The 21,531-nt window shown below is 39.9% G+C and overlaps 1 protein-coding gene across 2 annotated transcripts in view; it reads right to left on the minus strand.

Annotated features, from left to right (window-relative positions):
- Positions 1–21,531, minus strand: part of CDH18 (cadherin 18) — a 1,254,587-nt gene that overhangs the window by 350,064 nt on the left and 882,992 nt on the right. For both annotated transcript variants that reach the window (XM_073678632.1, XM_073678633.1), the window contains exon 6: positions 18,247–18,428. In XM_073678632.1, the coding sequence (XP_073534733.1) occupies positions 18,247–18,428 (182 nt within the window). The remainder of the gene's footprint in view (positions 1–18,246; positions 18,429–21,531) is intronic.

The raw sequence follows: 21,531 nt of genomic DNA on the forward strand, positions 1-21,531 counted from the left end.
CAAAGACAAAACAATTTAAATAATAAAAATATGGGAGGAAGAGAAACCAATCACAAACTAAAATGTTTTTATACAAATGCACAAAGCATGGGCAACAAACAAGGAGAATTGGAACTACTAATGCAGGAAAAGGAATATGATGTAATTGGAATCACTGAAACTTGGTGGGACGATACACATGATTGGAATAAAAGGCTAAAAGGATACAACTTATTTGCAAGAAACAGACTTGATAAACGAGGAGGAGGTGTTGCATTGTATGTTAGAAAAGCGTATATCTGCACAGAGATTGAAGCTTCAGAGACTGGGAGTTCTGTGGAAACTGTTTGGGTAAGAATACAAGGAGAGAACAACGGAAAGGACACCATTGTAGGCATTTACTACAGGCCACCTGGGCAAGCTGAAGATATGGATGAACTCTTTATGTATCAAATGACCAAGTTCTCCAAAAAATATGACGTAGTGGTCATGGGAGATTTCAACTATCCAGACATTTGTTGGGAATCTCTCTCAAGTAAAACTAACAGGTCAAGCAAATTCTTATCCTCTCTTGCTGACAACTTTATCTTCCAAAAGGTAGGGGAGAAAACAAGGGGATCTGCTACTTTGGATCTAATCCTTATAAACAGGGAGGAAATGGTTGAGGAGGTAAAAGTGGCTGGGACCCTAGGAGGCAGCGACCATGCTATTATAGAATTTTGGATAACTAGAGGAGGAAGACATGTGAAGACTCAAACTTCAAGGTTAGATTTTAGAAAGGCAGATTTTAAGAGACTCAGAAAGAGAATAGGAGGGATCCAATGGCTGGATGTCCTTAAGGACAAAAATGTCCAGGAAGGATGGGAAATTTTTAAAAATGAGATTCTCAAAGCACAATCGTTAACAATCCCGAAAAGTAGAAAGAATGGGAAGCATTTAAGGAAACCAGGATGGATGAACACAGAACTTAAACACATGCTAAAAAGAAAGAAAGAAATGTTTATTAAATGGAAAGAGGGAGGCATATCTAAAAAAGATTATAATGCAGTCTGCAGATCCTGCAGGGCACGTATCAGGTTAGCTAAAGCTGACAATGAATTAAGGCTTGCAAGAGATGTCAAAAGCAATAGAAAAGGATTTTGGGGGTATGTCAAAAGTAAAAGAAAAGTCAAAGATGCTATAGGATTTTTACAGGATGAAAATGGAGAAATGGTAAGAGAGGATGTTGAGAAGGCCGAACTTTTTAATTCCTATTTTGCATCTGTTTTCTCTCAGAAAGAAAATGTAACAACAACTGATCTTCACTGTCCTTTTAAAGGAATAGAGGAATCCAAGTTATCTGTAAACAGAAAGATTGTGAGGGAATATTTAGCTAACATAAATGAGTTCAAGTCTCCAGGTCCAGATGAATTACACCCCAGAGTACTGAAGGAGATTGTAGAAGAAATTTTAGAACCACTCTCCATAATCTTTGAAAATTCTTGGAGAACAGGAGAAGTCCCAGAAGACTGGAGAAGAGCAAATGTTGTTCCTATCTTCAAAAAGGGGAAGAAGGTGGACCCAGGGAACTATAGGCCGGTGAGTCTGACTTCTATACCAGGAAAGATCTTTGAACAAATTATTAAACAACATGTATGTAAGTACATGGATAAGAATGAAGTGATTAACCAGAGTCAGCATGGGTTTGTAACTAACAAGTCATGTCAGACTAACTTAATTTCCTTCTATGACAGAATCACTGACTGGGTGGATCAGGGAAATGCTGTAGATATAGTATATCTTGACTTCAGCAAAGCATTTGACAAAGTATCTCACACCATCCTTATTGAAAAAATGACCAAGTATGCAATGGACCAGGCAACTGTTAGGTGGATTCATAACTGGCTTAGTGATCGGACTCAAAGGGTGGTTGTAAATGGCTTCACATCCAGTTGGATGAATGTCTCAAGTGGGGTACCACAGGGCTCCGTCCTGGGACCTGTATTGTTCAACATCTTTATCAATGATTTAGATGAAGGAATTGAGGGTAAACTGATTAAATTTGCTGATGACACAAAGCTAGGAGGGATAGCTAATACTAGAGAAGAGAGAGAGAGGATTCAAAAAGACCTAAATAAACTGGAGCAGTGGGCAGCAACCAACAGAATGGTTTTTAACAGGGAAAAATGCAAAGTACTACATCTGGGCAATAAAAATGAAAAAAGCATATACAGAATGGGAGGAATAGAGCTAAGCAACAGTACATGTGAAAAAGACTTAGGTATACTAATAGATCATAGACTGAACATGAGTCAACAGTGTGATGCAGCAGCAAAAAAGGCAAATACAATTCTGGGATGTATTAACAGAAGCATACAGTCTAGATCACGTGAAGTCATTATCGGTCTTTACTCCTCTTTAGTCAGACCTCATCTGGAATACTGTGTACAGTTTTGGGCACCACATTTTAAAAAAGACATAGACAAACTGGAGCAAGTTCAGAGAAGAGCGACCAGAATGGTGACTGGTCTGCAAACCATGTCCTATGAGGAACGGTTGCAGGATTTGGGAATGTTTAGCTTGCAAAAAAGAAGACTGAGAGGAGACTTAATAGCTGTCTACAAATATGTCAAGGGCTGTCACATTGTAGAAGGATCATCTTTATTCTCATTTGCACAAGGAAAGACTAGAAGCAATGGGATGAAACTAAATGGGAGGAGACACAGATTAGATATTAGAAAAAACTTTTTGACAGTTAGGGTGATTAATGAGTGGAACAGGCTGCCACGAGAGGTGGTGAGTTCCCCTTCAATGGACGTCTTCAAACAGAGGCTGGACAGACATCTGTCTGAGATGATCTAGTGAATCCTGCTTTGAGCAGGGGGTTGGACCAGATGACCCAGGAGGTCCCTTCCAACTCTACCATTCTATGATTCTATGATTCTATGAACTATGAGTTACTCTGTAGTGTCTTATCTTGTTTGTACAAGTACCCTCTAAATTGTAAATTGCTTCAGAATATGTTAGAATTAAAATTATTTTTAATGCTCACTGACATTGCACTCTCACCATGTCTAAAGAAATATGACAAGCCGACAAGAGAGCGCACTGTCAGTGTGATTTGTAAAAGAGAGAATATGGCAAGCAGGTAGATCAGAGACTAGACCAGCCCCCAAGATGACATCCCATTTAAGGGTAGTGATGTCTATTTCAAGGGCTGGTAGAATCTTAATTATAGCAGTAGACACTAAAGAATGATCAGGTCTCTACCGGTTACTATGACATTGATTAATATAGGCCATAATTTAGTATATTGACCTATTTAAACAATTAAGGGCATTGTTATTCTCTATCTGCTTTAATAAAACAAAACTGACACTATATTTAAAAAAATATTGATTCCTACTTTCTATTTGAGATATTTAAATTCCAATATTTTTCTTCTTTCTGTTCCACTTAAATATTGAGGCATTAGGCTGTGACCTTTTTTCAACAAGTTGCACCCTTGTATCACTATGCAGAGTAGTGTGTCATCGGCATTCACCTTGAACATATTGTCATAAATTCTAACAAATGTATTCTCTTCAGCAAAATGGAGTGGACTGGCTGCCAAGGACTGGAGATGTGCCATCTTGTTTTGGATAGCTTTGAGTTAGATGTTCCCTTAGTTAGACCATAAAGAAAGCCAAACACATACAGCATTGTCTGGTGATCAAAGATTCAGTTTAGTAATTCTGGTTAAATAAAAGCACTAATAAAGTATACTTGTTGGAGCTGTATGAAATGAAAATATACAGAAATTAAATATTGAAAATTAAGCATTTTTGAGACATGTACAGTAAAGATCAAAAGTTTGGACACACCTTCTCATTTAAAGATTTTTCTGTATTTTCATGACTTTGAAAATTGTACATTCACACTGAAGGCATCAAAACTATGAATTAACACATGTGGAATTATATACTTAACAAAAAAGTGTGAAACAACTGAAAATATGTCTTATATTATAGGTTCTTCAAAGTAGCCACCTTTTGCTTTGATGACTGCTTTGCACACCCTTGGCATTCTCTTGATGAGCTTCAAGAGGTAGTCACCAGAAATGGTCTTCCAACAATCTTGAAGGAGTTCCCAGAGATGCTTACCACTTGTTGGCCCTTTTGCCTTCACTCTGCGGTCCAGCTCACCTCAAACCATCTCGATTGGGTTCAGGTCTGGTGACTGTGGAGGCCAGGTCATCTGGCGTAGCACCCCATCACTCTCCCTCTTGGTCAAATAGCCCTTACACAGCCTGAAGGTGTGTTTGGGGTCATTGTCCTGTTGAAAAATAAATGATGGTCCAACTAAACGCAAACAGGATGGAATAGCATGCCGCTGCAAGATGCTGTGGTAGCCATGCTGGTTCAGTATGCCTTCAATTTTTAATAAATCCCCAACAGTGTCACCAGCAAAGCACCCCCACACCATCACACCTCCTCCTCCATGCTTCATGGTGGGAACCAGGCATGTAGAGTCCATCCGTTCACTTTTTCTGCGTCGCACAAAGACACAGTGGTTGGAACCAAAGATCTCAAATTTGGACTCATCAGACCAAAGCACAGATTTCCACTGGTCTAATGTCCATTCCTTGTGTTCTTTAGCCCAAACAAGTCTCTTCTGCTTGTTGCCTGTCCTTAGCAGTGGTTTCCTAGCAGCTATTTTACCATGAAGGCCTGCTGCACAAAGTCTCCTCTTAACAGTTGTTGTAGAGATGTGTCTGCTGCTAGAACTCTGTGTGGCATTCACCTGGTCTCTAATCTGTGCTGCTGTTAATCTGCGATTTCTGAGGCTGGTGACTCGGATAAACTTATCCTCAGAAGCAGAGGTGACTCTTGGTCTTCCTTTCCTGGGTCGGTCCTCTTGTGAGCCAGTTTCTTTGTAGCTCTTGATGGTTTTTGCAACTGCACTTGGGGATGCCTTCAAAGTTTTCCCAATTTTTTGCACTGACTGACCTTCAATTCTTAAAGTAATGATGGCCACTCGTTTTTCTTTACTTAGCTGCTTTTTTCTTGCCATAATGCAAATTCTAACAGTCTATTCAGTAGGAATATAAGCTGTGTATCCACCTAACTGCTGCACAACACAATTGATGGTCCCAACCCCATTTATAAGGCAAGAAATCTCACTTATTAAACCTGACAGGGCACACCTGTGAAGTGAAAACCATTTCCGGTGACTACCTCTTGAAGCTCATCAAGAGAATGCCAAGAGTGTACAAAGCAGTCATCAAAGCAAAAGGTGGCTACTTTGAAGAACCTAGAATATAAGACATATTGTCAGTTGTTTCACATTTTTTTGTTAAGAATATAATTCCACATATGTTGATTCATAGTTTTGATACCTTCAGTGTAAATGTACAATTTTCAAAGTCATGAAAATACAGAAAAATCTTTAAATGAGAAGGTGTGTCCAAACTTTTGGTCTGCACTGTATACACTACAGCTAAATATATCACTATTTACATAGTTTGTATGCAATTGCAGTGACCATACATTTTCACCATCTACTGTAATTCTTTCATATTGCAGTATGTGGTACAAACAATCAATCACTCACATGTTCAAATCAAATTTTAAATTTAAAATTTTAAATTAAAAGTTTTTTACAATATTCAGATTTTTGTTTTACTCTTTATATTGAAAAATATCAATTCATGTTTGGTATCATCATATTTGAACAGACCTAGACAAAATAAAAAAAAATAAAAAATCATCCACAAAATAATGTCTGAATTGCATTCTTTTGTGTTTTTCAGCACTTTATATGGTAAAAGGAATGGTGGCATTCTAAACGACATCTCATCCTGAAAAAAATCAAGCCCTCAAATGTCTATGTCGACAGAAAAATAAAAAAAATAAGGCTCTTGGAAAAAAGCGAGGGAAAACTGAAAATGTCCCTAGTCCTTAAAGAGTTAATCTCTACTAATGTGACATAGTTAGACCTGGCATTGTTTTCTGTCACTTTTCTAATAGTTATTGGGATTTTTTGTACTTTATGCCACATAATTGCATGTCAGTAAAAGGGTCTTAGAATCTTCATAAATGTGGTCTTATATCATATTTTCTAATTCATTTATCTATGCCAGAAAAAGTACGCTAAAAAATATTCCCCATTGAGCTCCAAATACTCTCAGAGCCCTGAGGAAGACAGCTGCAGCTGTTGAAACGCGTCGGACTAACCCTTAATCAAGCAAAAGAGGCACCCACAGGCCTCCGTACCTTGTACACGCTGCACACCACATGACCCTACGTCACGCTGCCCCCCTCTCGCGCGCTTTCCTGGAGACGCGAACCTTCTCGCGCGCTCTCCACATACTCTCTCTCTCCTCCTCCTACCCGGAAGTAGCGAGCACGCGGCAGTCACCGGCTGGGACTCCGCTCTCGCTCCGGACCTCGACCACCCCCAGACTGTGAAGCCCTCTACAGACCGCAAGTAACAACGGGCCCCTGCCCCACCAAGTCCATACTGTACCCAGCTGACCCTCTAACGGTTTTTCCCTGTTCCCCGCAGTACTTGCTATCAACCCCTTCAGTTGGGCTCTGCACCAGCCACCCTCCCTATTGCTGAATCTGGCACCCATTTTTTCCAGCCAGAGCCTCCTGGTGCACCCAACATAGGAAAACATAAGCCTCCTGCTGTATCCTATCTCTGGTTACCTCTGACATAACTATAGCCTCCTACTACAGCACCCTGCTGTATCTACATTACGGAGACCTGAACCAGCATCTACTATTGACACCCTAATCCCTACGAAGCAGGTAAACCACGATCTCTGGGTAAAAACTGGAGGCTACAGCCACAACCCAGTGATACCCTAACAGATACACCCCCACCCCCTCCCTACAGATCTCTATACAGCGAACAGAGGCATTACATGCTAGTACAAGCCTCTTGCTGCATCCTACTTCTGACCTCCTCGTGCTACCTCCACTCAACAAGGTACCAGGACTACTACCTCCAGCTCATTCTAAGACGTCCCTGGATGCCCCTTGTACCTACCAACAGGTAACCCCAAACCTCTTGTCTCCAAGACTTGTACCACAGCTACATCAGTTAATTTATGATCTATCCCTATTCCTTCCCCCTACAGATCTAACTCAGATCATCAACCCACAGCCTTGTGTGACATATCCTCTACCTCGCTCCAAGAAGGACCAGGACCGATACCTCCTAGTCATCCAAAATAAACAGGACACCCCCCGCTACCCTCTAGAAGGTAACTAATCCAAATACTACCCTCTTCGAACCCCGTACCTTAACCCTTGAGCCCTGCACTCTATTCTAAATACTTGTCTCCTCTCACTCCCTATAGTACTGCTCCGGTGAATCCAATATTATCTACACAGCCTGCTGACTGTCACACCAGTAGCAGTGCTACTGTGGAACAATAGCCAACTACTACCACAGTCTATTGAGTACCATACCCAGAACAGGTAACTCACGACCCAACTCAGAGTCCAGCAGAGACATCTCTGTCGAGTTCCACCCCCTTATCCATACATTTTTTTGCATACCCCACTCTAGGTACCCCTCGTCCTCCCCCCCAGGCACAAACACGTGCCACCAGTGAACCTCCATACCCCATACGAGGCACCAGTATCAAGTAACCACAGACAAACAGATACCCACCCCTTCCCCCATCGCTCATTAGTATACCATATTTATACATTCCTATTCTATCCCACCAGGTCTACAAGCCTTTGCCTCCTTATACATCTACTGCAACTGAACATCCTCAGACTACGAGGGAAAAAGGCCTATTTTTATCAATCAGTGATTACCTTGTATCAGTGGACACCGATTTATTTATCGATTTTATAACTTTTAATACTTTTAATACCTATTCTTATATCCGACCCAGTGACCTCACTGAGTCTGAATCATTTTAACTAGCTATTTTTAAGCACATGTTCGATTAAATAAAATTATCCCTTGCACTCAAAATCTCTCGTGCCATCCTTCTGTTCACTACCACTAGCGCAAATTTACTTCTTCTCGGCTACATGTTCAAATCACCTGGAGGGATTAAAAAAGTAATGTAAAAAAAAGTAAAGCATTAAAATAAATTTAAATCATTAAAATTAAAGTCACCCTTTTATTTAGACATTAAATAAGAAAGAAAAGAAGAAAATAAAAGAGATTTGGTATCACCAAGATTGTAAAAATCTGATCTATTAAAATATTAAGTAAATGCTATAAATAAAAAAAAATTAAAACAGCAGATTTGCGGGTTTTTTATCACCTCATCTCCTTAAAGAAAATGGAATAATAAGCAATTAAAGGATCGTATCAAACTGGTGTGATTAAAAAAACGACAGCTCACAGCACAAAAACACAACTCCTGACTTAGCCCTATCAACCGGAAAAAGCTATGGATCTCAAAAAACAGCGATATAAATTAAAAGTTTTTTACAATATTCAGATTTTTGTTTTACTCTTTATATTGAAAAATATCAGTTCATGTTTGGTATCATCATATTTGGACAGACCTAGACAAAATAAAAAAAAATAAAAAATCATCCACAAAATAATGTCTGAATTGCATTTTTTTGTGTTTTTCAGCACTTTATATGGTAAAAGGAATGGTGGCATTCAAAAATAAAAAAAATAAGGCTCTTGGAAAAAAGGGAGGGAAAACTGAAAATGTCCCTAGTCCTTAAAGAGTTAATCTCTACTAATGTGACATAGTTAGACCTGGCATTGTTTTCTGTCACTTTTCTAATAGTTATTGGGATTTTTTGTACTTTATGCCACATAATTGCATGTCAGTAAAAGGGTCTTAGAATCTTCATAAATGTGGTCTTATATCATATTTTCTAATTCATTTATCTATGCCAGAAAAAGTACGCTAAAAAATATTCCCCATTGAGCTCCAAATACTCTGAAGATAATCAAGCTCTTTCTGACACCAGGCACCGCCAAGGGAAGCTCAGTGGATGTGAAAAGTATACAACTACTATAGAGTTCATTATTCATTGCATAGTTCAGTAAAGTGAATCCTTTAGTGGTGACTGCAGAATGACCCTTTGACTGTGACTGTAAGGCCTCCTTCACATGTCTGTGTTAACAGTACCTGTGGCATCAGTTTTTTGTATGGATACCACATGCTCCCTTTGTAACCTATGCTGCTACTCACATGTCCATATTTTTACAGCAGCATGGTTGACAAGGGCCAATACAAGTCTATTCTGTGCACTCACTCTATATCAGCTCCTCCCTTCTCCCCTCTCCCATGTTTAACTCTGAGGCTCTACTGACATTCCTCACCCACTGCAAACCATCCTCTACCTCCATAGAGCACTCAAAATGTTCATATAAATCATTAGACCACCTGCTTTTTCTCTTTCTCCTTTTACTAGTCGCAGGCGACTTCTCCCCCAACCCTGGGCCCCCCTCCTCTGGCATACACCACTCTCCTCCAGTTGCATATAGAAACCCTGCTAATCTTATTAACGTTCAGTGCATGCCCTCTCCTATCGATTTCCATTGTGCTCTCTGGAATGCATGGTCTGTGTGTAACAAACTAACTTACATCCATGATTTTTTCCTCTCTAATTCCTTTAACCTTCTGGCTATCACAGAAACCTGGATTCAGCAGCCAGACACCACCGCTGTTGCTGCTCTCTCATTTGGTGGGCTGAAATTTTCACATACCGCCAGACCTGGCAACAGACAGGGTGGAGGTGTTGGTCTGCTCCTTTCCTCACAATGTGCTTTCCAGGTCATCCCCCCGGTTCCCTCACTTATGTTTCCTTCCTTTGAAGTTCACACCATCAGACTCTTTAAACCCTTCTCCCTGCGAGTGGCAGTTGTGTATCGCCCCCCCCCAGGTTCCTCCCGCCAGTTCTTGGATCACTTTGCCACCTGGCTTCCTCACTTTCTATCCTGTGACATCCCCACCCTCATCATGGGCGACTTTAACATCCCCACCGATGATCCCCTCTCCCAATCTGCCTTTCATCTACTTTCTCTAACCTCTTCATTCCGTCTCTCACAGTTTACTAATTCTTCTACCCATGAAGACGGGAATACTCTGGACCTGTTTTTTTCAAGTCTCTGCTTGCTGGATGACTTTATCAACTCCCCTCTCCCGCTCTCAGACCACAACCTTCTTTCCTTCTAAATTAAGAATTGTCTCCTCACCCGGGACACCCCCACTTACCACACTTATAGGAATACAAGTACCATTAATGCCCAGGAGCTTATGGACAATCTCCACACATCTTTAGCCCCCATCTCCTCCTTCTCCTGTCCAGACTTAGCATTGTCACACTACAATAATACACTGAAGAGTGCCCTAGATGAAGCAGCTCCTTCTACTCACAGAACGATCCGACACAGACAACGGCAGCCCTGGCACACGATGCAAACACGTTTTCTTCAACGTTGCTCAAGGTGTGCTGAGCATCAGTGGAGAAAATACCTTTCAGCAGAGGACTTCATCCACTATAAATTCATGCTCAAAACCTATAACTCTGCCCTTCATCTGGCCAAACAATCCTACTTCACCAACCTCATCACTTCAATGTCCAACAATCCAAAATGACTTTTTGAAACCTTAATCTCCCTCCTGAAACCTAAAGCACAGGCCCCCACCACCAACCTCAGCGGGGAGGCTCTGGCCACTCATTTCTTTGAAAAAATCAACCACATCCATGAGGACATCTCAGCCCAATCTCCTCAGTGCCTGGATCCCCTTCCCTGCCGCACTAGCCATCTTTGAGCCTGTCACAGAAGAAGAAGTTACCCAGCTCCTCGCTTCTTCTCAGCCTACAACCTGCAACAGTGACCCCATTCCTTCACATCTCCTGCAGTCCCTCTCACCGGTGGTCACCACTCACCTGACTAAAATATTTATCCTCTCTCTTACTTCAGGTATCTTTCCCTCCTCATTTAAACACGCCATCATAACCCCTTTACTTAAAAAGCCATCCCTGGACCAGAACTGCACTGCTAACTACAGACCTGTCTCTAATCTTGCTTTCATCTCTAAACTCATGGAACGCTTGGTCCACTCCCGTCTAATCCACTATCTCTCAGATAACTCTCTCCTCGACCCTCTACAATCTGGTTTCCGCTCCTTACACTCCACTGAAACTGCCCTCACTAAAGTCTCTAATGATCTACTAACAGCCAAATCCAAAGGTCACTGCTCCCTGCTGATTCTCCTGGATCTCTCTGCAGCATTTGACACTGTGGATCACCAGCTCCTCCTCACTATGCTCTGCTCTATAGGACTCAAGGAAACTGTTCTCTCCTGGTTCTCCTCCTACCTCTCTGAAAGCTCCTTCACTGTATCTTTTGCCGGTTCCTCTTCCCCTCCTCATCCCCTTACTATCGGGGTTCCACAGGGCTCAGTCCTAGGCCCCCTCATCTTCTCTCTATACACTGCCCCTATTGGACAAACAATCAGCAGATTTGGGTTCCAGTATCATCTCTATGCTGACGACACCCAATTATACACTTCTTCCCCTAACATCACCCCTACCCTAATACAAAATACCAAGGATTGTTTGTCTGCTGTGTCTAGCATCATGTCCTACCTCTATCTTAAACTGAATCTCTCCAAAACTGAAGTTCTTGTGTTTCCCCCCTCTACTAACCTAACTCTACCTAACATCGAAATTACCTTGAAGGGGTCAACCATAGCTCCCAAGCAGCACGCCCACTGCCTTGGGGTCATATTCGACACTAACTTTTCCTTTACTCCCTATATCCGATCACTGACTCGCTCTTGTCACCTGCATCTTAAAAACATCTCCAGAATCCGATCTTTTCTCACTTTGGAAACTGCTAAAACTCTTACTGTCGCTCTTATTCACTCTCGTCTGGACTATTGCAACTCTCGTCTGATCGGTCTCCCTCTTACCAAAATTTCCCCTCTCCAATCTGTCCTGAATGTGGCAGCCAGGGTTGTATTTCTGTCCAGCTGCTTCACCGATGCCTCCACCTTGTGCCAGTCATTACACTGGTTACCCATTCGCTACAGGGTCCAATATAAACTCATTGCTCTCACCCACAAAGTTCTCCACAGTTCTGCACCACCTTATATCTCCTCTCTCATCTCAGTCTATCGTCCTACACGTGCCCTCCGTTCCACAAATGACCTAAGACTAACATCCCCCATAATCCGAACCTCGCACCTCCATCTCCAAGACTTCTCTCGTGCTGCGCCAGTTCTCTGGAATGCTCTACACCAGACGATCCGATTAATACCTAGCCCCGATGTCTTCAAGCGCGCTTTAAAAACCCATCTCTTTAAACAAGCCTACCATCTCAAATACCCAGTAAACTAACTTTCCCCTGTTCCCTCCTAAATACTATTCAGAATCTGCCCCCTACTGTTCATCTGTTTGTACACCCTCCATGCACACGATAACTGCACTCGGTAATTGAGTATTGCACTTGAACATACAGGCTGATGACCGGATCATATAGCTTTATATGATCCCGACTTATTATAATTGCCTGACCTGAAATAACAAGCACTTTTCACCTATTGTGTCCCCCCATTTCCTTGTAGATTGTAAGCTTGCGAGCAGGGACCTCACTCCTGATGTAACTGTTAAACTCTAACCTTTTATTGAATTTATTGTTTGTACATGTCCCCGCTTAATTGTAAAGTGCTGCGGAATATGTTGGCGCTATATAAATAAAAATTATTAGTATTATTATTATTTATGAATCCGTGAAAAACACACACACAGCACACGGATGGCATCTGGGTGTCATCCATGTGCCATCCTTGTGCTGTACGTGTTTAACATTGCAAAGTATAGGAGAAGCTTTGTCATTTATTTCTTTTGTTTACCTTACCGGATAACCACTGATGGTAAAAACGGAAGCATGGATGACACAATGATGACACACTGATGGAAAACACTGATGACACACTGATGACACACTGATGATACACTGATGGAAAACACTGATGGCACAATGATGGAAAACACTAATGGCACCAGTACTGGTTTTTCACATACATGTTTTATATGGACATGTGATGGAGGCCCAAAAAGAAGAAGCAGTTCAGTGCGGGATCCCCATCTACCTTACTATTTTTATGGTCTGATTACAAGGAAAGTTTGTCAATGCTTGTGCGATTTCATAAACTATGGTACCATAACATATTTTTAAAAAAGCCACAAAAAGTGTTTATTTAATGTACTAGTTTAAGGAAAAATTCCAAGTGGAAAGTAATTTTTTAAGGGAAAAAAAAATTCTGAATTATTAGATTTTTGAAACTATTAAGTATGCTGTTTTATATTGACAGAGTATATTTGTAAGAGATAACTTATAAATAAGTCCCTGGGTTTAGAAAAGAAGTAAATAGGATGGTGACTCAATTACAATAGCAAGTATGTACAGACTGGTTATACAGGTGCGTCTCACAAAATTAGAATATCATCAAAAAGTTAATTTATTTCAGTTCTTTAATACAAAAAGTGAAACTCATATATTATATAGAGTCATTACAAACAGAGTGATTTATTTCAACTGTTTATTTCTGCTAATGTTGATGATTATGGCTTACAGCCAATGAAAACACAAAAGTCATTATCTCACTAAATTAGAATACTTTATAGTTACAGCTTGAAAACAACTTTTTAAGATCTGAAATGTTGGCCTACTGAAATGTATGTTCAGTAAATGCACTCAATACTTGGTCGGGCTCCATTTGCATCAATTACTACATCAATGCGGCGTGGCATGGAGGCGATCAGCTGAGGTGTTATGGAAGCCCAGGTTGCTTCGATAGCAGCCTTCAGCTCATCTGCATTGTTGGGTCTGGTGTCTCTCATCTTCCTTTTGACAATACCCCATAGATTCTCTATGTGGTTAAGGTCAGGCGAGTTTGCTGGCCAATCAAGCACAGTGATACTGTTGTATTTAAACCAGGTATTGGTACTTTTGGCAGTGTGGACAGGTGCCAAGTCCTGCTGGAGAATGAAATTTCCATCTCCAAAAAGCATTTCAGCAGAGGGAAGAATGAAGTGCTCTAAAATTTCCTGGTAGACAGCTGTGCTGACTTTGGACTTGGTAAAACACAATGGACCTACACCAGCAGATGACATGGCTCCCCAAACCATCACTGATTGTAGAAACTTCACACTAGACCTCAAGCAGATGGGATTCTGTGCCTTTCCACTCTTCCTCCAGACTCTGGGACCTTGATTTCCAAATGAAAATTGTAACTCTGGGACCTTGTCGAGTGTGTCAATGACTGCCTTCTGGACATCTATCAAGTCAGCAGTCTTCCCCATGATTGTGGAGCCTACTGAAACAAACTAAGGGACCTTTTTAAACACTTAGTAAGCCTTTTCAGTTGTTTTTTGCTAATTATTTGAATTTGCTGAGATAATGACTTTTGTGTTTTCATTGGCTGTAAGTCATAATCATCAACATTAACAGAAATAAACACTTGAAATAGATCACTCTGTTTGTAATGACTCTATATAATATATGAGTTTCCCTTTTTGCATTGAAGAACTGAAATAAGTTAACTTTTTGATGATATTCTAATTTTGTGAGATGCACCTGTAACATTGAATTTGCAATGTTAAAATCATTGTATACCCTTTGCTATGTTTAAGAGTAACATATCATGTCTCAAAAAATAAAAAATAATAAAACATTCTCACCTAAAAACTCCCTCTGTTCCTTTTCTATCAGTTTCCAAATTCCATCTAATTTTTTTCCCATTTTTTCTTGCTTTCTACTCAGGCAGGAATGGACATATAAGAGCTGCAGCCAATTAGTTAAGCAGTGATCAACACGTACAGCAGTCAGATGTGTGTTTGACCAGAAGAAAGTTGTAGGGATACCAACTTGTGGAGACCATTTATATTCTTAAAGCTGATGCTGTTGTGGGCTTATCAACCATACAAGTGGACAGGGGTACAATACAAGTAACAGACTCAAGATAGTTTCTGCAAGCTAAGCCTATAGTTTCTTATGATTGTTCAATATGGAAATGTTGTGTATAAAATCATATATCTTCTGGTTGCATGGAACAACTCTTTTGATTTTCATTTAAAATAAGGATCCATAGTGTTCTGTAGCCTCTGAACAGTTACCAATCTGCCATTATCTACAGATGGATGTACAAAGCAGCAGTAAATAAATGGCGAAAGGAATATATATCTCACTATAATGTGCTGTAAAAGGATATATATCCTTTTACAGCACGTTATAGTGAGAAATATCTATAGATACGTATATATATATACATGCACAACTTTATACTGTATATACATATCGATGTATATAAAGATGTAGCTATATATAGTGCAGTAATATAACATACTGAGAACAGTATATGTAGAGATATATATGGCGATCCAGTGGATTTTTTCACTTTTAGCATAAACTCCTGTACTTTTTCTATTCCTATTGATGTGTTCTATCAGTGGGTCTATTAGAAGAGGAAAATTGTTGCTAGAATATAGGGTTGACTCTTGGATCTTTTGATAAATATGTATTTCAGTGCTTTTGAACACAAGGATCAGAAAGAGTCTTTGTCTTTCTATCTTAAAGGTTTTTGGACTTTGCATAAATTTGCTTTTCTTAATGTTAAGAAAAATTTTGATGTACAAATATCCTCATTTTTATAAAGAAGGATGTAAAATATATGCATATCTAATCATCTCCATAAGGTATTAATTTGCATGAACTGTGAAATTGAACATGTGGCATAACAATATATAAATTACATCTGTTGGCTTGGAACTGTTCTTTTGTGAATAGCTTGAACTAAAGACACTGTAATTTGCAGGTAAGTAAAATGATAATTGTCAACAATCTAAACACTGCAATATAAAGTTTCTCCAGCTCATCTGTAGAAATGGATCCAAAGGAACAAATATTATGTGACAACATAAATGATAATGTTAACCCTTTCCATACTTGGAGAGTTGCTCTTTCATGCAGGATCCTTTGGTCAAAATGCTCATCTTGTGGCCAGAGTATAAAGGGATTAAAGAGAGTGCCTCTTATTTTGGAGAATCTGTCCAATCCTTTATTATATTAACAACCTATTCAATGAATGGGCTAACAGAAGATGGAAACCGTGTATTTTCAAACAACCATTTTAAGTAGAGATTTTCCAAAACAGAAATCCCATTTATTACACTTAAATGCATAAGCCTTTAGATCAGTGGTCCCCAACCTTTCTTACCTTGAGAGCCACATTCAACTCTGAGAGAAGGTTGTGATCCACACTCAGCCCCAACCACACTATCACATCTAGCTTCAAGCACCCCTTTCATTGGCAGTATCATATTATCTCAAGCTTATTATATTTATCACCCACCCCATCTGCCAATATATTCACAATCAGATCTGCTCTTATTTGCTGTGTTATTCACTAACATAACCATCTGGAGACCTGATTTTTTTACCTATCTGCTAGTCCTTGTGCTATTGCACCAAGTCACGAGCCACGCATCATGGGTCCGCAAGTCACATATGGTTCCCAAGCCATGGGTTGGGAACCCCTGCTTTAGATATTTACTTTTTACATCCTTGAACATGACCACTATGACCACACATTATTACACCATATTATGCAGAAAAATACCTCCAACCATTAAGTAAAAATCCTGTTCCTAATTTTTCTTTAACTACTTGAATATTAGGAAACAGAATACTAGCTTTTATTCACTTTAGATTATACTATATTATTAACTGGTCCTCTAATTTGCTTATCTCTGGCCATGTCCAGAGTAGAGAGTGTCTTTGATAGTGATAGCACTTTCTTATTCCAAAATGACATGAGCAAGACCTTTTTGCAATGGCAATTTGGTAAGGAAAGTGTGCTTAGGTGGAATAAGGAATTGCATATCCACATGAAAAAATCCCCAGGAGGTAAAGGAACAGTACATTATGAGAGATATTACTCTTATATTTCTATAAAAAGTCTGTCTCAACAGTGAATGTCTCACATGTAAAATTATTAGACAAACTATAATATTAAAATCAAATTTATTGCAGTAGTACTTTGCTTTCTTTGGTGAAGTATTTTATATGCAAACCCGATGAGTGAACCCGAACAATAAAGTTCGGGGTCCGTACCAAACACCTACTGTTCGGGCATGGACCCTGAACACGGACTTCCTCAGGAAGTCCATGATAATGTTCAGGTTTGGGTGTTTCCCGCTCTGTCACTTGCTGATCAGAGCAGGAAACACCAGCTCTGATCAGCGGTAATAGCATTATCGCGGGCAGAGCGCTGTGAAAGCATGCTGGTACTACTGCCATAGGAAGTAGCCTTTTCTCACACTTGCGTCGATGAATTGAACTCAGTTCAACTTACTGATGTCAGCGCAAGCGTGGGAAAATACTCACCGCACATGTGTTGACCTCATTTGCTAGCACTGAGCCTCAGTGTATTGCCGGCAAATCAATAGAGCTGTCATATTTTACAATGTGGCCGTTCTGTTCGAGGGATCATCGTGGGACCCTCGATATTTAGACCACAGCGGACAGGTGAGGATGAAGTTGGTTTATTATTTTACCTTTATAACAGGTGATCATGGAGTTTGTGGACTAGCTGTAATGTGAGTATATGGTATTTTTTTATTTTTTGCAGGGGCGGAGAACATCGGGGACAAGGTATAGGTGAGTATAATGTTTTTTTATTTTTATTTGAATATTTTTTTATTAATTTTAACATTTTTTTTTTACTTTGAGCACAGGTACTGCTGGTGAGAGACTACGGCTCACATCCAGCGGAACCTGCACTCTCTATTTCCTATGGCAGTAGGCGTCGGCTGTTGGTGGTAGTAGCTTTTTACTACGGGTCACTGTCACAGCTTTGGGATCATGCTGACACCTGTCAGCATGATCTCACAGCCCTCTGACCAGGGTATGCTATTACCGCCGATAAGAGCCTGTGTTTCCTGTGCTGTCACGCAAATGACAGTGCGGGAAACCAGGTATATTCGGCCCCCTCATTCACATGAATGGGGTCCGTGTTCGAGTTCGGGGTTCGGGTAAGGTTCTGGTACCCGACCCCGAACTTTTAATAAACTGTTCAGCGTTGGGCTGAATTAGCCGAACCTGAAAAGTTATGAGTTCGACCATCACTAAAGACAACTTATCATTTTGTGCAAAATTTTCATGCCATCTTTCATCAATAAGTTAGTAGATGCAAGTGCAGAAAATTTAACATTGCTGAAGTTAAGAAAGCAGCAATAATTTTACAGAGCTATATTTAATAAACTTTATACATGATCAAAGTTAAGCATTTACCTTTTTAAGCAAAAGGATTCCTTCCCTTGTTTCTTTATCAGTGGATATGGAAAACACACCATCTCCATTGACAATGGAGTACCTGGTATCAGCATTAAGTCCAACATCTGCATCAATAGCCTTGATTTTCCCAACAGCAGAGCCAACTTGAGCTGATTCTGGAACATATAGTTGGTAATGTCCTGTGGAAATATTTGAGAAGGAATAAAAATGAGTTGGTTCATTCAACATAAAATGTGTGAATATTAACAATTGCTTATACATGTTAAATTCAAGCAAGCAACCCAGCTCAGATATGGAATGCCAAAATAGTGTGACTGGAAGCTAGAGCATTTTCCTGTCAACAAAGCAAAATTGTTAAAGAAAGGTGATCTTTATGGAAGTGTTGCCACTTATGAAGTCTGTAATCAAAAAATTAACCATTGTTTAGATTAGTTTTTTGTGTTAAATGTGTATTTTTTAAAATGTTGGTATTATTTTTTTTTATCAATATCACAATCTTCATTAAAAATAAAATTAGAAATCTTACAACTGTAACACAGGCCGCTGGGCTGTTTTAAACTGCAACTTCCTGTTGCTTCAGAAAATCGATATGTACAGGTGCATCTCACAAAATTAGAATATCATCAAAAAGTTAACCAATTTCAGTTCTTCAATACAAAATATGAAACTCAAATATTATACAGAGTCATTACAAACAGAGTGATCTATTTCAAGTGTTTATTTCTTTTACTGTTGATGATTATGGCTTACAGCCAATGAAAACACAACAGTCATTATCTCAGCAAATTAAAATAATTAGCAAAAAACACCTGCAAAAGCTTCCTAAGTGCTTAAAAAGTTCACTTAGTCTGTTTCAGTAGGCTCCACAATCATGGGGAAGACTGCTGACTTGACAGATGTCCAGAAGGCAGTAATTGACACACTCCACAAGGTCCCAGAGTTCCAATTTTCATTTTGAAATCAAAGACCCAGAGTCTGGAGGAAGAGTGCAGAGGCCACAGTCCAAGCTGCTTGAGGCCTAGTGTGAAGTTTCCACAATCAGTGATGATTTGGGAAGCCATGTAATCTGCTGGTGTAGGTCCACTGTGTTTTATCAAGACCAAAGTTAACACAGCCGTCTACCAGGAAATTATAGAGCACTTACATAGTTACATAGTTTATAAGGCCGAAAAAAGACAAGCGTCCATCCAGTTCAGCCTATTTCTTGTGCACTGCAGCTATTACGCAGCGTTGATCCAGGGGAAGGCAACAAAAAACCATGAGGTATAGGCCAATTTACATCACTGAGGAAAAATTCACTTCCCGACACCAATCTGGCAGTAAGATTAAATCCCTGGATTAATTAACTAAGCATAAGATGTAATTTTATTGTTCTCAAGAAAGAACTTCATGCTTTCCTCTGCTGACAAGCTCTTTAGCGATGGAAATTTCATTCTCCAGCAGGACTTGGCACCTGTTCACACTGCCAAAAGTACCAATATCTGGTTTAAAAACAACAGTATCACTGTGCTTGATTAGCCAGCAAACTCTCCTGACCTTAACCACATAGAGAATCTATAGGGTATTGTCAAGAGGAAGATGAGAGACACCAGACCCAACAATGCAGACGACCTGAAGGCTGTTATCAAAGCAACCTAGGCTTCCATAACACCTCAGCAGTGCCACAGGCTGATCGCCTCTATGCCATGCCGCATTGATGCAGTAATTGATGCAAAAGGAGCCCCGACAAAGTATTGATTGCATTTACTGAACATACATTTTAGTAGGCCAACATTTCGGATTTTAAAAATATTTATCAAGCTGTTGTTATAAAGGATTGAGATTTACTGAGATAATGACTTTTGTGTTTTCATTGGCTGTAAGCTATAATCATCAACATTAACAAAAATAAACATTTGCTTTATCACTTGTACCGCATGGAAAATGCTGCAAAAATATAAATAAAAACTATTCTTATACTGCTGTCCATTTGTTCATTCTGCCTCCCAAAAATCAGAATAAGGCTTGGCTCACATATATCCTGTGCGCTCCGCTGAGCACTTACGTGCGGTTTCCATTTAAATTCCACAAAACCGTGATTCACACAAAACTCCCAGATGGAACCACTCACTATAGTGAGGCAGATGGAGTCACTTTGAACTCTACCAGGTCTCTATTGCGGCGGTGTTCCATCATTTTTTACGTCTTTTTAGCGCACAAATTTGGACAACCACAGATCTATGCACGCCTAAAAAGATGGATACCACCGGATAGGACGCCAAATGGACACCAAAGTGGCTCATCAGCCTCATTATGGTGGGTGGTTCCATCGGGGTTTTCATCTGAATCACATTTTTGTGGGATTTAAACAGAAACTCCAACATAAGTGTTCAGCATAGAACACCAGAATCTGATCCCGCCTTATACTGAAAGTGATCAAAAGATGCTATGTTCCCAAAATGTTACCAATGAAACCCTAATTTATCCCTCACAAAACCAGACCCCACTCAGATCCATCATCTGTCACTGGAAATAGGGGGTCCCACATTACTGGTAGAACAAAGACTCTGGAAAAGAAACACGGCTCCCACCCCCTCAGATAAAACAGTGCAATGGATTCTGCAATCCCAAAATCCAAATACCCCTCTCTTCTGAGTCCACTGTGCCTAATCCGCAATAAGCTGCCATGTTTATCATTATTGTAGCAAGGAGAGTGCACTTAACAATTTATGGGGTGTTTATCATCAGAAGCACAAGCAAAGCACAATGTATGGCGGTGCTACAATATATGGGAGTAAAATGTATGGTGGCACAATGTATGGGCACAATGTATGGGCACTAATCTGGCATATGTGCAATTCTCTAGAATAAGGCATAGGGTGGACATTACAAAATAGTCACTGCATCTGTAGATGAATTCATTAAGAGGTGCAATTTTTATAATGGGGTCACTATTGGGGTTTTTCTGCTGTTCTGTCACCTTAGGGGCTCCGCAAATGTCATTCACAAACTATTCTAGCAAAATCTGTGCTCCAAAAGCCAAATAGCACTTCTTCTTTCTTAGCCCTGATGTGTGGACAAACAGTAGTTGCGGATGACATATAGGGCATCATCGTGTTCAATAGAATTTGCACAATAAATTGGGGGGTCCAGTTTTACCCATTAACCCTTGTGTAACTGACATATTTGCAGCTAATAAAAAAAAAATATTTTTACACTAAAAGTTATATTTCCATGTCTCAATGTTATAAAATTCTGTGAGGCACCTTTGGGTTCAAAATACTCACTATACCATTAGATGAA

This window comes from Phyllobates terribilis, unplaced genomic scaffold (assembly GCF_046119375.1).
Source record: "Phyllobates terribilis strain yellow unplaced genomic scaffold, ASM4611937v1 Scaffold_4__5_contigs__length_816908805, whole genome shotgun sequence".
Classification (NCBI taxonomy): domain Eukaryota; kingdom Metazoa; phylum Chordata; class Amphibia; order Anura; family Dendrobatidae; genus Phyllobates; species Phyllobates terribilis.